Source organism: Vespa mandarinia, chromosome 6, assembly GCF_050613455.1.
Source record: "Vespa mandarinia isolate Hongniang chromosome 6, ASM5061345v1, whole genome shotgun sequence".
NCBI lineage: Eukaryota > Metazoa > Arthropoda > Insecta > Hymenoptera > Vespidae > Vespa > Vespa mandarinia.
The window spans coordinates 3,938,588-3,955,000 of record NC_140815.1 but is presented as its reverse complement, the minus strand read 5'-3'; the positions used below and the strand labels follow the sequence as shown (position 1 = coordinate 3,955,000).

Genomic DNA, 16,413 nt, shown 5'->3' with positions numbered 1-16,413 from the left:
ATAAGTCGATATGATAAGAGTATTTTTGCTTTTAGAAAACTAATCGAGGATACATACATATACATTTAACGATAATAACGAGAGTCTGGCACCACTACGATTTTTAGATTACGAAACGCGTAAGACTCGGGTCAACAACATCGTTTCGTACATCCCATTATCCAACGTAGAATATATTTACAAGTCGCGCTAGATAAATCTACTATGTATATGTGTATATATATATATATATACATATATATATATATATGTATATATATATATATATCGTATTATCTTACTATTCTTAAGGCTAATTTATCTTGCTGCACACACATGACGTGGTCCATGTGACATGTGAAGACACTGGGTGGTCAGTCGCTGTCCGAGCCCACTATAATCTTTTTTCTCTTTTTCGCTTGCTTTGGATTTACGATTTCCTCCTATATCAAAAAAAAAGAGACAAAGAAACAAAGTCAATCTCGATATAATCGACTTCTTTTTATCATAATAAACTTCGATAAACAACAGATCGGTTCTGATAATATGTAACTTAATTCCAAATTGTTTTCCTTTCAGACGTACTGGTGAAATGGTTACCTCGCTACTGGATGTACTGTCGAGGTGATACTGAATCTGTTTTTTCGAACTCGTCCTTTCCCTCGTATTAACTCCAACTTTCCTATTTCCCCCTTTGCCGCCGGCCCCACCGCCCCCACCCCCGCCCGAAGCTGCCGCGTGTTTTCTTGCCGAACTTGTTGGCGGCGGTGGTGGTGGTTCATTTTCTTCATTGACTTCCGCTAAAGCGAATAAGTCACCGTAACTCTTCCTGAGAGAATCGCTACTGGCAGCTTGCGCTTGTTGCAACGCTCTCTGCATCCCTTCCATATGATACAATTGTAATTCCGTAGAAGATGTACAATGCTGACGCAACTGATCCAAATGTCCCAAAACCTGTTCGCCCGTTGGTGGTCCAGATTGTTGGTTGTGCTTTGCTCCAGAACGTTTCCGTTTATTTGGACTAGTTGCAGGATAGCGTGTACTTAAAAGATTTGCTAATAATTCTCCAAGTTTTTCCTCATAATCGCGACACCAATAACGTAAAGCTGCGACTACGAACATATCACCATCCACATTTTGTCGAGCAAGTAGCTGTCGTAAAAGTTCCAGAGTAGGTCTGCGTATGGAAAAGAGAAAAGAAGAAAAAAGAAAAAAAAAAAAAAAAAAAAAAAAAAAAAAAAATAAAAAGAAAAGAAAAAGTATAACGACGATTTGTAAATATTTGATTCGAATACACTTTTCGATCAATATATTGATTACTTACTTTTCTTGCTTAAGCATAAATAGTATCGACGTGAGTGCTTCTGCATGATCGCGGAATTGCAATTTCGGTAATACTGGCAACACATACTCAATGGGAAAATCATGAGCAAATATTAACTGCCAAAAACAGTACTGTTCGAAGGTTTCCCAATTTAAACTTGCTGTTAATAAAGAAGTGAAAGATTCTTTCTTTAACATTTTAAGGTGACCTTGCATTATCTGACAAACCAATTCCTGTAATTGACATGCATCGATAGTCGATACGACCAAATGCAAAAGTTGGACGTTCCCTAGGGCTACGTTTTGAAATCCAGTATATATGTCAGGCACCAAGTAACACAACATGAATATGTTGTCTTCGTGACATAACTGTAACATAATATATAATTACATTTAATATACTAATTATCGTACTATTAATATATTTTTTAATAACGTCGTGATTACTTTTAAATCAGCCACTAAACACGCATCTAATTTCTTTTCTCTCTGTGCACAAAAGTCCTTATAAACGGAGGCTTTTACGTCGTTTAATACATTGCTGTAGAAAGAAAAAAAGAAAAAATATATATATATAAATATAAAACCAAAAACTATAATATACAATGACAAATATGATCCATATTAATTCATATAAATAATAACTTTGACTAACCTTGGTTCCCCTTCTCTCTTTTCTTCCTCTCTACCCCATACTTTTAAAAAATATAGAAGTAGATATCCTATTTTGGGCTGAATAGAATACATTTCAGCGAGTACTCTAGCTAAAAGTTTTCTCCTATTGTCTTCTTCTTTACATAACTGATACTGATTTCGAAACATAACAAACAATGGCGTGCTTATACTATCAGTCAATGATTCCTCGTTTAAATTATCCGATGGAAATATCTGTGCTGTTATTTGTGTCGACAAAATGGTCGATAGACAAGACGCTAAACCTGGTACTGTTTCTGCATCTATCTCATCTTCCACGACCATTTGTACTATTCTTTCGACCGCTTGGCATCTGATTTCATTGTCACTTTCACTATGTAGGCTTCCAATGGCAGTTCTCAATTCTTCTGGTTCTAAAATAAGATTTAACTGAGACGTAATATCTTCCTTTTTTGCAACACAATTTGCATTCTTTTGTTCATTCTTAAGTTTCACTGTAGCTAAGGGTACATCTTCCTCATCTTCCTCCTCTTCTACTTTCGTTACTATTCTACAAATATATATTGAAAATTACATACGAGAACAAATTGAAAATTACATGTGATTTATATATGTCTATATTGAAATTCAAATAAAACAAACCTGAGTGGCATTTCTTCTTCCTCGTCGCTGAATGCTGGTTCTGGATCTTGGCCCACATGATTATTTTCCACTGGTACACTCGTCGTATTTTCCAAGATAAGTCCTGAATTGAGATCCTTATTAAGATCTTCCATTTTACCTGAATATATCGGAACCTTATTACCTGCTTAAGAACATCATGCAAGAACCAAAGTTAGTAAGCGTTGAATGTGCTGAAAGCTCAAAATGACAGTGATTCAGAACTAAAGCAGGAAAAAATAATAAGATACAAAGTTGTTAGTAAACGGTTTACAGAAAAAAAAAAAAAAAAAAAAAAAAAAGCATCACTTTTTTAATTAATATAATGATATACAAAACAATGTTAAAAAGCGTGATTAAAAACGTTATTAAGAAGGAAAGCAAAATGGTATACAAAAATCTAAACTTACAATTTGAAATTGGATGGTACATATTATAACAAGCTTTTCTAGATTTTATATTCAGAAACAATCATGCAACAGATAGTTGATCAAGCAGACAATATACATTACAATTACCTGGATCTGCATTAGGTGGTAAACAGAATTCCTTAAAGGTTTCTCTAATTTTGCTCCTTAATTCTCTATCCAACTTAGGACTATCAAATAGCGGATAAAGACTAGGTAACACTCGTTTTTCTAAAATTTGTCTCAGAGATGAAAATATCCCATTTCTAACTTTTTCCGTCAATGCTGGATAAAAGTTTGGTATTATCTAAAAAAAAAAATAAAAAAATAAAAAATAAAAAATAAAAAATAAAAAAAAAATAAAAAACATTTATTTATTTATATAGAAAATTGGTATTAAATGACGACAGATGATAATATTTGCAAATAAACTTACTCTGCATAAAAAATCTAAAAGCGTGGCAGTAACAGGTGGATGAGATCTCATTGAATTATGCATGACAAGAATTGCTGGTTCGATATTCATTATATTATCTTTCTCCGGCTCGAAGAATAGCCAATCGTAAAATAAAGCTAATTTGGCATTACTTGCAGCTACGGTCGAGGTGCAAGTGGTGAACAACCATCCTATCACCGCCCACCGTGGTATTATATCCGAGCATAATAATTCATTGGTTGGGTGTATAACACCGACGATAAAACGTATTAGATCACACCTCAATGATTGAGATTCGGGTGTTGCCAAATATTGTCTTTGAAACCAATCTTGATAACGCTTGTGATTTCCAAAACGAACTTGACTTGTTAAAAAAACCAATTTTCTTTCCATATCTGGAGTAAGCCTTGATTGAAGAAATCTTCGTGATGTCCTCGTTTGTAAAAGTTGAAGTATCCCATTGAAATTCGGTGATAGAGATTTTGGGCTTAATAATACGTCTTTCCAAAGTCCTTCAAATTCAGGTATCCTTGCAACATTTTGTAATAAGCGCACTAAATCCCTGCAAATATCATTATATACAATTAAATATTATAAAATTAATAAAATAAATATTAAAAGAAAATATACAATAAATAAGGATGTACCTTCCAATAACTAAACAGTCCACCATTCTTTCCCTCAAAAGGGATACTGTAAAAGTTACTTCTTTTTGTCGAAGACCAGTCAGATGAGGACCATTGTGATCTTCTATTAATCGTAAATATGTATAAACGATAGATGCTACCAAAAAAGGAAATTTGTCCAGCCATGGCCGATTTTCTTGAAATATATCCAAAAGGGCATCGACTAGGAACAGATTTCTTTGGGAGATATCTCCGCCAGCCGCGTGTCTCAATAAAGTTAAACAAAGATTATCAACATTAGCTACGCTAGTCCTTATCATTTCACGTAACAACCACAAAAGTTGACTTCGGGTAACGTCATTCAGTCTGAGGTACCTTTCCAGTACCAACTGATTAAGATGTCCCAACACAATCGCAAGACCATCTCTTGTTATAAGCGTTAAGTCTCTATAACTTTTTGAGGCATTCTGTGGATCCGTTAAAATAACAACCAATAATCCCAAGGAAACCTCTTCGTGCGTTTTGTCTTTGCACACTGCATTGTTCAGGGTATCATGTGCTTCCTTTTCAGACAGGCCTGTAGTCAGATTTTGGAGTACGCCATAGCATCTTTCAAATTTCTGTAATCAACAATTACACAAATCCATACACACATATGTATGTATGTATGTATATATATATATATATATATATATATATATATATATATCGTATGTACAATATATGATATCGAAAACATTGATATTGAAAATTTTTAATATTAATTTTTTTCTTTTTTTTTTTTTTTACAATAGAAATTCGTGCAACAAATGACATCAAAATCATGAACAGGAATGGAATCAATCGAGCAAAAATTATGAAGAACAGATTGTGAAGTAAAAGAACGAAGAACGAAGAAAGAAGAAGCAGGTTTGAGATATTTGAAGATCCCGCTAAGACGCGTGGTTCGACGTGTGGCGCCGCGCAGGCAGCGACGTGCGCGGCCGTCGCAACAATGGCGGAGCCCCTCGCACTCGATACGTATCCACTGACTATTTCAAATATTTATGTTACCTCCTCCAGGTCGTCCTTGTTCTCGATGCAGGTTGTACTGAGTAGCCGGGACGCGGGAGTTTTTGGCTGTTCCATCGTTGCTGGCTGATCCGCGCCAGATTCCGTAAAATGTCGTAAAAGGCCCTGTTGAGCCCTCAGCCCTCAGCCCTGTGCCCCTGGCCGCTTGTGCTCGCCTCTGTGCATCGTGATCGTCTCGCTGCTTGTTCCTTCTATCTCTATCTCTCTCTCTCTCTCTTTTTTCTTTCTATCTCTTTCTCTCTCTCTCTTTCTCTCTCACTCTATCTCTCTCTCTCTCTCTCTCGTACTCGCTCCCTCACTCTCTCCGCTTCACCCCCTCTCTATCCGTCGCGCGGTCTCGCTACTCTGTTTATTCCTCGGACCTCCCCGACTCCGTCAATCGTTCAGATGCGATTGCGCATTGATACATGCGCCTCACAGTTCCTCGGCCTCGCTTCGTGACGCGGTGCCTTCTCATCCCCACCATCGAGCCACGGCTCGACCAATAGCAGAACACCGACCTGCAAGCACCGGTGCGCGGCGCTATGAGACGAGAGAGGAGAAAAGTAGTGCGCCTCACCAGGATCGTGAAATCCGGTGCCCGTTGTTTGTAAGTCAAAATCTTCGTTTTTGCGCGCGGATAAACATATCTTCGATTTTCGCTAACGTACTACTTTCCCGCCTCTTAACTGCCTATCATTAACGCGACACGCTTTTCAAAAGATTTTTTTTCTTTTCTTCTTCCTTGTTTTCGTCTGTCTGCCTCTCTCTCTCTTTCTCTCTCTCTCTCTCTCTTTCTCTCTCTCTCTCTTTCTTTCTCATATATATATATATATATCATTCTATTTTTTAATTATGACGATTTTTAATTACATTTTGTATTAATTAATTTCTAATCGACAACAATTTTATTAAAAAATATATTAAAACGATTGTTCTAATTTATGACATTAATTACTTATTATCTTTATTATTTATTCATTCTATTTGGATTGCACGCATTAATTTACTTCCAAAAAGGTGAATTAAGATGATTCACAAGCGGAGGTGATTCAAGCGTGAATGACTCTCCTCGACTTTGCCAAGGAGTATCGAGAAAAAGAAATATCAAGGTAGAATGTGTCTGTTTGTCAGAATTTAATTCCACGCAAACTGATACGTCCCTGGGATCGTGAAATGACGCATGCGCATAACGAAACGCGTAGTAAATAAGTGGGGATAACGAACAGCGGGTCTAATCACATCAAGTCACTCGCTTCAAGCAGTCGTAAACGACGAGAGAGAGAGAAATGACATACGTCATATTACTGACAGACGAGAGATTATTTTTCAAGGAATAGATCGTTCATTCATCGTATTAATTATTTCTATTGATATATTTTGTGTCTTTCGAAGGTTTTCATGAGTTTATTAAAAAGCTTCATTAAAAATCATAAGATATGGACATTTATTATTATATTCGAACAAAAGTCATTTTGTTGCTGTTGAAAATATCGTTATAACGACTTGAGAATAAAATATATATTCTCGAGAGAAAAGCTTTAACGAAATAAAAAGTGTATCTGTCGTTATGAATGAATTAATCGGATCTTAAGAGCGTATATATATATATATATTAATAATTATATTTTCAGTGGAAATGTAATAAACGATAGATAGAATATGGTACACATTTACAACGTTATGAAAGAAAATATTTTAACGTAAGATCCAATACGTTCTTTATTAGTTTTAACGTTAACGACATTATAAATTACGATAATTGAAAAAAGGTAGAAAATTAAAGATATTGATGGATGATAATGATAAGGCAATAAAAGGTATTGTTAAAAGAGTACTATGAAGAAAATATTGTAGACGGTATAAATTACAATGTTTAATATAACGTAAGTGGCAGCAGGTCAGCCGTATAGCCGCGAGAGGTCAGCGTGCGTGTGTAGAACAACGCAGCAATGTGCATAATGGGTATGGCTGATTCCTTGGCCACGTGTACACAGCGTAAATTCAAAGCTATGATATAATACATACGATAAAAATATTAAAAGAATATTAAAGTATACATATATATATATATATCTACAATGTTTCATTGATATTGTTATTATGTGCAGAAAGATAAATCAAATCATCAAATCATTTGTTATCGTGAAAATATCTAAACTATCATCTTAACAAATAATTGCGGAATATTTCTTCGAAATAAAATGAAACATTTTTATTATTCCCTATTAACGCAAATAATTTTATCGGTATAATTTAGAGATTATAAAAATTCAAATTAATTGGATTTTAACGTTGGTATGAATCGCGTGACAGAGAATATTCAATATATTTCTTTCCAAGAAATGTCAAACTTCAAAATATACGAGAAAGATATTAAAATCTTGGATAACACATTTTTATCGCGTTAGTTAAAAAATAATAAATTTTCGATAATAAAATAGACGTATCGATATATATATGTGCATGTATATATATATATATATATATATATATATATATATATATATAAAACATATATATATATATGAAATATTTATGCTGTTTATCCTAGGTCAAGCAAACGAGGCGCGTTATCTATAAGAGACTAACTTAAGAATTTAATTCCGTGTTAAAGAAAGAGAAGATTTATATTTAGCTTTACTAAACGTAAGAAAACGTATTGAGAAGATACGATGATTGCCAGCTCTGCGTTTCTATTTAATCGTAACGTACGAACATTGATACTTAAGCTTAATTGAAATTTGGAAACGTTTAATGGTCTTAAATATACAAAATTAGTTTTATATATTATGAAACAACAACAAAAAAGTTATTAGAACGAACGAGCTTGTAATAAATTGTCGTTTAAAGATAAGTGATATGTTAAGAACAAGAAAAACTTAAAGTAATTGGGAGCAGGGTCAGGTTATTGGAGAAATTGTATCGTCGTGTTTATACTTGGATAAAAACACTGGTAAAACGAGAGATACGGCACAATTGTTTCTGATTAAAATCAAACTATAATTGCAAGTTGAAGAATTCCAATGAAATGCATAAGAAAAAAAGAAAAAAATTATCATCGTCATCGACATGAATAATTAAAAACGGCCATGTAATAAAACCATCAGTTAGAATCAATCGTTAAATACAAAATTTATTAACTATTATTTTTTTAATTATTATTTTATATTGTCGTCGATTATATATATATATATATATATATATATATATATATATAATATTATATATATATATATACATATCGGATATATGTATGTCAAATTTTTTCTTCGAACTCTTTGATCCGATACAAAAAAAAAACTTTTTTTTCTCTTTGTTACGTAATTATATTTATTTTATAAGAAAGGAAAAGTAAAGAAGAAGAAAAGAAAAAAAAGACAAAGTACGTAACGTAAGTAGTAGGTCAGGCATATAGCCGCAAGAGGTCAGTGTATGTGTAAAGATACGAACAATGTAGTGATGTGCGTATATAATAAGTATAACTTAAGTATGGTTGAATTTTTCGCCACGTGTGTAGTGCATAATTCAAAAGTTATAATGTAATGTTATAGATAATTATATATATATATATATATATCTTTTTGTAACTTTTTATTCAATATGCCATTGGCTAGTTCTCTTTCTTTTTCTTTTTTTTTTTTTTATTATTATTATTATTATCATAAAAATAGATCAATATGCGAAGAAAAAAAATAGCGGACTGTTACAATATATTCTCGAAAATGAGATTTGTCAATGGTTTTTTTTTTCTTTTTCTTTTTTTTTTTCTTTTTGTTTCTGTTTTTTAAAAGACAATTAAAATTGTTAATGAAAGAGAAACGCCTTAAACAGTGATTCATCAGTGCATTCCATGAATTTTTATGTGCGAGTAAAGTATTCGTTAAGATATAAAGACAATCGGCTTTGATATTGGTTAAATTGAAATGAAACAACTAATGCAACTGCTTACAAATTGGAGATTACTGAAATGGAATGGATGGATATGGGAAACATGATACAAGTTTTATGGCACTCTTTTAAGTAATAATTACTATTTTATACAATGAACTAAAGTCGACTTTATCGATAGTGAAAGGGTGATTATTAAGCTTGCTATTAATGACCTCTTGCATAAAGATGATTTACGTTATAAGAATTTTTATATCAATGAACATATTTCTTTAATAAAAATAAAATCTTTTCTAAAAGAATAAAAATAAATTTGCGTGACGTGTGCTAGCCGTCGACAGTTATCGTTTGATAAATTTAAAATATAAATATCTTTGTATATTATGAAAAAATTAAATGGCAAATAAAATATATATTGTGATATATACATATATATAGATTGTAATGTATAATAATGATTAATTTATTGTTTGTAAATAATTTTACTCGATACATGCAGGTTTTTGTTCCATAAATAAATTCAATTGTTGACACGTGAAGAATATTTTAGAGATAATCTTTCTACATTTATGTACGTTACACAATATACTTAAACTGGTATGGCTAGTATTAAGTTTTATCGCAATTCATATGCATTTGTAATATAATAATGTATTTCTTTATTAATTGTGCAAACATAAAACAAAAATCATCATAACTATCCTTCAAGGCCCTGCAAGTTGTCATTAAATAAATATACTTAAATATTTTGATATTGGCTAGTATTGATTTGAATAACTCCTAACTAATACGTTTAGATCAATGCATGGGCGGACAATTACATGCGTCCGTTTCTCATTTTGCGTAATACACGCATATCACATCATTTGATGTTCATCAATGCATTCAAATTCTTTCTCATTTTTTTCCTCACCGAGACCTTAATGTATAACAAAACATACGTTCTACCTGACTCATATACATGTAAGTTGCATCGACATAATAATTATTTACATGTCATAATGGAGCGAAATAAGAGCAAATAATTTATGATTGCACTTACTACGAAATTGGAGAAGTGTTATTTCGTTCTCGATTGTTTTTTCTTTTTTTTCTTTTCTTTTTTTTTTTTTTTTTTTTTTTTTTTTTTTATCATTTTTTATTATTATTATTATTTTTTTTTTCTTTTTTCCTTTTCTTTTCTTTGCATTTGGCAAATCGCAATGCATAATTTGAGTATACGTAAGTCGAAGCATTATGTTTTACAAAGAACTATAGTCACTTTTGTAATAGCTTTTTAAATCTTACTTTCCGAATATTAACCGCGTAACGTGGATATAGTAACATTGTATTAATGATTCCCATTTTTACTGATATTAATTTCCTACAACTCTTGTACATCATCTTATATGTATGGATGCAATGCCAATGCTCTCCCACGTAATCCTCTTTGCCCACCAACACCACCCTTTGGTATAACATATCCACCTGCATGTCTCGCAGTTCCTTCCTCTTCTAAATTACCATTACTTTCTATTAAGTCGCGTAGTGGCCAACAAGCCAAATGACGTGATTTTCCATGACGCGCTAAAACATGATACCCTTGCCTGAAAAATATATACATATATATATATATACACAAATTAATAAAATGAATAATTCCTAATAAATTCAAAATTTGTTAAGCCAACTATTACAATTATTAAACTCCAATTATGTTTAGTTATTACCTTGACGATATAAGTCCTACAAGTAATGCCCAATGAGCTTTATGACCTCTTTTCAAGCAAGGAGCATGATTAAAATCTGAATCGTATGGAATAAGAACCATTGCTCCATGGGCAAGAGCATGAGTTAAAGTATCTGGACATTGTTGCAAATCAACTAAAATGTCTGGTCTATGATCAGGCAAATATTCAGCAGCCAATGTACCCATAAAATCAACACTGTATACTTCTCCATGCTGGGTGAAACCTCTTACCCTAGCTTCTGCTAGCAATTGACTAACAGAAACAGGTTTTGTATATTCTTGAGACGCCATTGCAAGGGCTACCAAACCGCATCTAATCACATTGAAAAGCATAATTTGTAATACGTATAAAATTAATACGAATAATATCAATGGTGTCTTTAAAATGATATTGGACTTACTGTGGTCCATCTTGGAGAATCGGTTCGACTTGACAAAAATAAGTCACTTCTGCATCCTTCAATTCGTTTCTTGCAATTAATTTTTCAATTTCTGCCTCTGCAGACGTAAGTGTGATTTTAGCCCAAGGGGGCAAAGAGTCAGGGTCGCTCACCTCTGTTTTTTCGCACATAGGTGCCTCTGTCAAAGTTGATAAAGGCGGAGGTGGTGCTGGCATCTCTCAGCGATAAATCACTTATAAATAATTGTTTTTCTTGATCAAGGGAATCAAGTACTTGAAAATACTAATAATGATGCTCTAACAATGCTCCAAATAACATGTATTCGATATAAAAATTGCAAGTTATAAAGTTCTATTGCTTCGGTAACATACATTATGCTTAAAAATAGCACAAGTCATGGTTATGATCAATTTAAAAGAAAAAAAAATTCCTAAAATCACGTCAAAGAGATAATTTTCTGTTACTTATGATTGTTAAAAATATTTTAATATAATAATAGAAGTGTAATTGCAATCTAAAAATATCACGAAATTTGACAAGGTTTGTAGTCGAACGAGACAATCATTTAACAAAAACCGTAACAGAAGACATTTATATAAAAATATTTGAAATCACTTATTTAACCTTGAGGCAAAGATCTAAACTATTAATTTTGAATGATCAACTTGCAGAAAACGAGACCTGTTGTAAAATTCACGATACATCTTTCGAATCAATCTATTACCTATAAAATATTGAAATTTGATCTTTGTTAATACATTAAGATCTACGTCTATTGTATAGCTTCCAGGTACATGATCTCACATTTTGTAGGTATGAAAAGAGAACATAAAACTCTTACGATTTCTAATGGCAGCACACTGCATATTTGACAACGAATGAATCAGTAATCAATCATCTCCGTAAGTGCACGCAATTGCGTATTACATATAATCATTACAATTTCATGTGAGAACCGAGTCGACAATTCGAGTTAAATTTCGATCTAAATCGAAAATGAATAATTTGATATTCCTTTTTTGTCCGTTGTCTAAGGGCAAAATTAAAAAAAAAAAAAAACAAGCTTATTAGTGTAATACGATTTTGACGTTCATATCCCTCCTTCTTCGTTCCGTGAATAATGCACATTCATTATGTAATTTTCGAAGAAAACAAAAATATTAATGGACGAAGACAACGATTCGTGACTTTTACGAAGTATCCATAAAAAACATTTTGCGATAAACGAAGCCGCATTAAATCGCCCAAATAAAATTACTTTGCTTCGACGACTTCTTAAACTGGCATGAGTAGGCACGAGTAGTACTGCGCCTCACGTCAAATCGAGACAATGCATTACATGGATGGCCGCAGGCAATGACGTATTTTCAATAACCAATCAGAGATACAGAATGCTAGAGAACAACATGTCTGCCTTCTCATATGGCACGTTCATAGGAATAATAGTAATATTAACTGTAATAATATTTTTCTTTCTTACACGAAAGTATAAAACGATTAATTATGTAAATTAAATTTAAATGAGTATTAAAATATTAGAAACAATATTATATATTTATATATGTGTATATATATTTTCAACAATAATTTTTAGTTTTAAGTTTTATATATATATGTACCTTCTATAAAAGAAGAAATATCCCTAATGCTATACTTGGATATACAATTGTGATCATTAATGGCGGTAATAAGGATATCCTTTGTTTCTTATTTAAATCATATATATTTTTTGTTTTTGTCTTACAATAAAGTGTTATCGCATGATAATGATATTTGTCAAAATGTGACAAACCAATGATATTTATCTAGACGCAAGTAATAAGCCAATAATGAGACAGATTTTCTCGTCATATTGTTATTTATTTATATAACAAATTATAAATAATAATGCCTAAAGACGTTCTCTATATGAGAATTAAACGATTAATATAAACATTATTGAGATATATTGATATATAGATTATGAATTTGTATTGTATTGTGATTATTTGTGACGAAATATTAATTGGAATTTGGACAAATGAAAGCGGGAACGTTTGAATCAAATTTCGGATGAGTTAGTGGAGAAATTTTTAACTTTAAGGTTGGTAGTTCTGATTGGTATTATATGTCAATCTTTGTCGTCTATATGTAATTTTTAGAAGAAATAAAAGAGAGTTTATTTATTATCATTTTGACTTAATGTTAATAGAATTTTTCATTAAATATTTAATGAATATATTCTTTCGTGTAAATGCAACTACAGCGCCTCTCTCGTCTATATTAAAATTAACAATACAGTAAGGATCGAATATTTTGCAAAGTAAATATGAAATAATTGCTTGATTAATTTTACGCGAACGAGTTCTTACGAAGTTAATATTATTTAATATTCTTATATCGCTGGCAATATTACAATTAATCGTTGTTTAAAGAAAATGGCCGAGAGTAATAACAAAATGTCAAAGGATGTTTCCTCTGTGTCAGAAGATACCGATGAAAAAACGACAGATATTAGTCGTTACTTTAATAATGCACCACGTACGATTTTTGACGATATCGTGGCACCGAATGAACAAAACTATTTTAATACTGTATCAGACTCTGAGGATGTTTCAAGGTTTAATTCACTTTTAAATTGTGCAACGAATGATTTGTTTTCTGTAGATACTTTATTAGATAATGATCGAATCTCAGATCATACGACGCACAATAATTTATATAGAGATACTTGGATACCATCGGAACGTACTCGTAAAATTTTACGATCCATTGCTACATCCACAGTAGGTACTACTTTTCTCGAGAGAGACAATTTAACAATGCCAGGATTGGCGTTGCAAGGAGATATGCCTGATTTAATAAAAACTGCTGTCACCCATTTTCTTGGGGAAGATGAAGAGATGCAAAGAAATGTACTTACCGCCTCAGATGTCACACAAGACGAACGTGGATTGAGAAAATTAATACAAACTGGTTGTTATAGAGCTGCCATTAATTTATCTGGAAGACTTATTTCCATTTATGCTCAAGGTTATGGAAAAATAAATCAATCAAGTAAACATACTCCACATTCTTTATATTTATGGTATACGAGACTTTCCTTATTAGCAAAGTTAAAACAAAATGAATTATTAGAAAAAGAATCTAAGCCATTTGGTGATTTGGATAAGCCAGACATGTATTTTACATTTTATCCAGAATTATATGGTACTAAACCAGGTTCCATGGCTTCATTTGCCTTTAGATTACTTTTAGCAGAAGTCCCGTATTATTATGGGAAACCAAAGGAAGCATTAGATAAACTACATAAAGTTTTAAGCGTTGTCAATGAAATTTTGTCAAATTTACAAGCTGACCTTATCAGGGAAGCTAATGATACCAATGTTACTAATACAGAACAGAAAGATGCTATTAAATTATGGTCACGCAGAAAATCAAGAGTATTAATATCTATCATTAACTGTGCAGTTGGAATGAAAAATTACATTTTGGCAGTAGATATATTAGAAGAATTAAGCAAATCTCATGATTGGACGACAGAGCAATTACAAATATTTCGATCTAGCATAGGAAGAATATATTTGTTTCTTGGGGATGTCTCTACAGCTGAGATATTATTAAATAATAGAATTATTCAGACAACTACAACTACTGTTAGAGAATTGGTAGATAGAGGCTTAATAGCAGTCGCAAAAAATTCATTTCAAGAAGCATTTAATTATTTTCAAACTGCATCTACTATGGATCCCTCTAATGTTATGCTGATAAATAATATGGCTGTTTGTCTTCTATATACTGGTCAGCTTAAAGCTGCTGTACATTTGTATGAAAATGCAGTGGCAAGAAATCCTATGAAAAGCTTACAAGAACCAATTTTGTTGAATATGTGTACTTCCTACGAGTTACATACAAATCATTGTAAACAGACCAAATTACATTTACTTCGACAGCTAAATAAATATAAAGGAGACGCTATTGATATCCAGTGTTTAAAACTTGGTATGTAGTTAATACGAAAGAAGAAGTTTCTTATGAAAATTTAATTAGCATAAAATGGCAACCAACGAGATATTTAATATAAAACAGTATGTATATATATACACTGTATATTTTAGAATAACTCTATCTCCTGGACAAATTGTCTTGGAAAAATAAACATTGTTTCACAAGATCATAATGTGGTCGTGAATATAATACATTAAGTTTAATTTTAAATGGACATTAAAAATGTCTTATCAATTGTACAGAAACGTATATGAGAATAAAATCTAATGGTCATTTGAATCTCATGAATATAACATCATAGAGGAAGAGATGTATCAAAAAATAAGAAATTCTACATTAGCGTCAAAGTAAAATAGCTTTTATTACATCGGGAAACGAAGACAATTTAACGAACGATCAACAAGTGCTAAAGTTCATCCTTCTTTCTCTCTTTTTCTTTTTCTATATCAAATCCTTCCTTCGATTCCTGTATTATTTTTTTTTTCTTATCATCTATTCTGCCATTATTTCCTTCTCTATCTCTTTCTCTCTCTCTCTCTCTCTCTCTCTCTCTCTCTCTCTCTCTCTCTCACTCTTTCTCTTTCTCTCTCTCTCTCTTTCTCTCTACCTATTACTCTTACCAATCCTTTTCCTAACAGATAATTACGAATTCTTCCTACTCATTATTTATATATTTCATTTTTTTTTCATTTTTTTTCTTTTCTTTTTTTTTCTTTTTTTTTCTTTTTTTTTCTTTTTTTTTTATTGACTTATCCAAAAGCGTGTTGTAACGTTTACTGAAAATATATACTACGTAAGAATAGGAATACGTCTTGAATTTCGTTCATTTTCATTCATTTTACGATTATCGTGCGTTACTGTTAAGCATATACTCTATATCTTTTTCTTTTCTTTCTCTCCACATCTCTCTCTCTCTCTCTCTCTCTCTCTCTCTCTCTCTCTCTCTCTCTCTCTCTCATCCTCACCTTTCTTTGCCTCTTCTCCCACCCTTTCACCCTCTCTCACCCTCTTTCACCCTTTCACCCTCTCTCTCTCTCTCTCACCCTCTCTCTCTCTCTCTCTCTCTCTCTCTCTCTCTCTCTCTCTCTCTCTCTCTCTCTCTCTCTCTCTCGCTCTCTCTCTCTCTCTCTCTCTTTCTCCCTCAGACACGCACACACATACAACATATACTCTGGCGCAAATGTGAATAACACCTTGCGCGATCGCGTTACATTATAGCACATGTTTGATCGAATTTCAAAACTGCATTCTCTCCCTGCAGAAAAAAAGG

At 32.2% G+C, this 16,413-nt stretch overlaps 3 protein-coding genes across 7 annotated transcripts in view; 1 reads left to right on the top strand and 2 right to left on the bottom strand.

The window, feature by feature from the left end:
• The window catches only part of IntS3 (integrator complex subunit 3), a 15,802-nt gene extending 10,251 nt beyond the window's left edge, over positions 1–5,551 (bottom strand). Inside the window, exons 1-10 of one of the 5 annotated variants that reach the window (XM_035864601.2) lie at positions 5,139–5,551; positions 4,107–4,705; positions 3,460–4,021; positions 3,135–3,330; positions 2,599–2,764; positions 1,958–2,506; positions 1,750–1,843; positions 1,304–1,671; positions 565–1,156; positions 1–422 (exon numbers count right to left, since the gene is read on the bottom strand). The exon at positions 1–422 is cut by the window's left edge and continues 2,568 nt beyond it. In XM_035864601.2, coding sequence (XP_035720494.1) covers positions 354–422; positions 565–1,156; positions 1,304–1,671; positions 1,750–1,843; positions 1,958–2,506; positions 2,599–2,764; positions 3,135–3,330; positions 3,460–4,021; positions 4,107–4,705; positions 5,139–5,213 — 3,270 coding nt within the window. In that variant the 5' untranslated portion in view covers positions 5,214–5,551 and the 3' untranslated portion in view covers positions 1–353. The remainder of the gene's footprint in view (positions 423–564; positions 1,157–1,303; positions 1,672–1,749; positions 1,844–1,957; positions 2,507–2,598; positions 2,765–3,134; positions 3,331–3,459; positions 4,022–4,106; positions 4,706–5,138) is intronic. The other 4 variants (XM_035864602.2, XM_085657911.1, XM_035864604.2 and 1 more) reach the window with 4 other exon arrangements.
• A 3,910-nt stretch (positions 5,552–9,461) lies between these two features.
• On the bottom strand, positions 9,462–12,504 carry LOC118440837 (actin maturation protease). The gene is made up of 3 exons (XM_035864466.2): positions 11,157–12,504; positions 10,736–11,068; positions 9,462–10,612 (listed from the first exon to the last, which is right to left on the bottom strand). Exons 1-3 carry the CDS (start codon positions 11,369–11,371, stop codon positions 10,411–10,413), a joined length of 750 nt encoding a protein of 249 aa, XP_035720359.1. The 5' UTR covers positions 11,372–12,504; the 3' UTR covers positions 9,462–10,410.
• Positions 12,505–13,248: 744 nt separating this feature from the next.
• LOC118441032 (trafficking protein particle complex subunit 12) lies at positions 13,249–15,729 on the top strand. The gene has a single exon (XM_035864894.2). The coding sequence runs from the start codon at positions 13,574–13,576 to the stop codon at positions 15,143–15,145; it is 1,572 nt and encodes a 523-aa protein (XP_035720787.1). The 5' UTR covers positions 13,249–13,573; the 3' UTR covers positions 15,146–15,729.
• Positions 15,730–16,413: the final 684 nt, after the last annotated feature.

Excerpts from the sequence above, each read along its gene's own strand:
- LOC118441032 (XM_035864894.2), top strand. The coding sequence starts at position 13,574 with ATGGCCGAGAGTAATAACAAAATGTCAAAGGATGTTTCCTCTGTGTCA.
- LOC118440837 (XM_035864466.2), bottom strand. The coding sequence starts at position 11,371 with ATGCCAGCACCACCTCCGCCTTTATCAACTTTGACAGAGGCACCTATG. Across the intron at positions 11,069-11,156 it reads ATTCTCCAAGATGGACCACA|ATGCGGTTTGGTAGCCCTTG; the intron begins GTAAGTCCAATA and ends CAATGTGATTAG. Across the intron at positions 10,613-10,735 it reads GTAGGACTTATATCGTCAAG|GCAAGGGTATCATGTTTTAG; the intron begins GTAATAACTAAA and ends TATATTTTTCAG.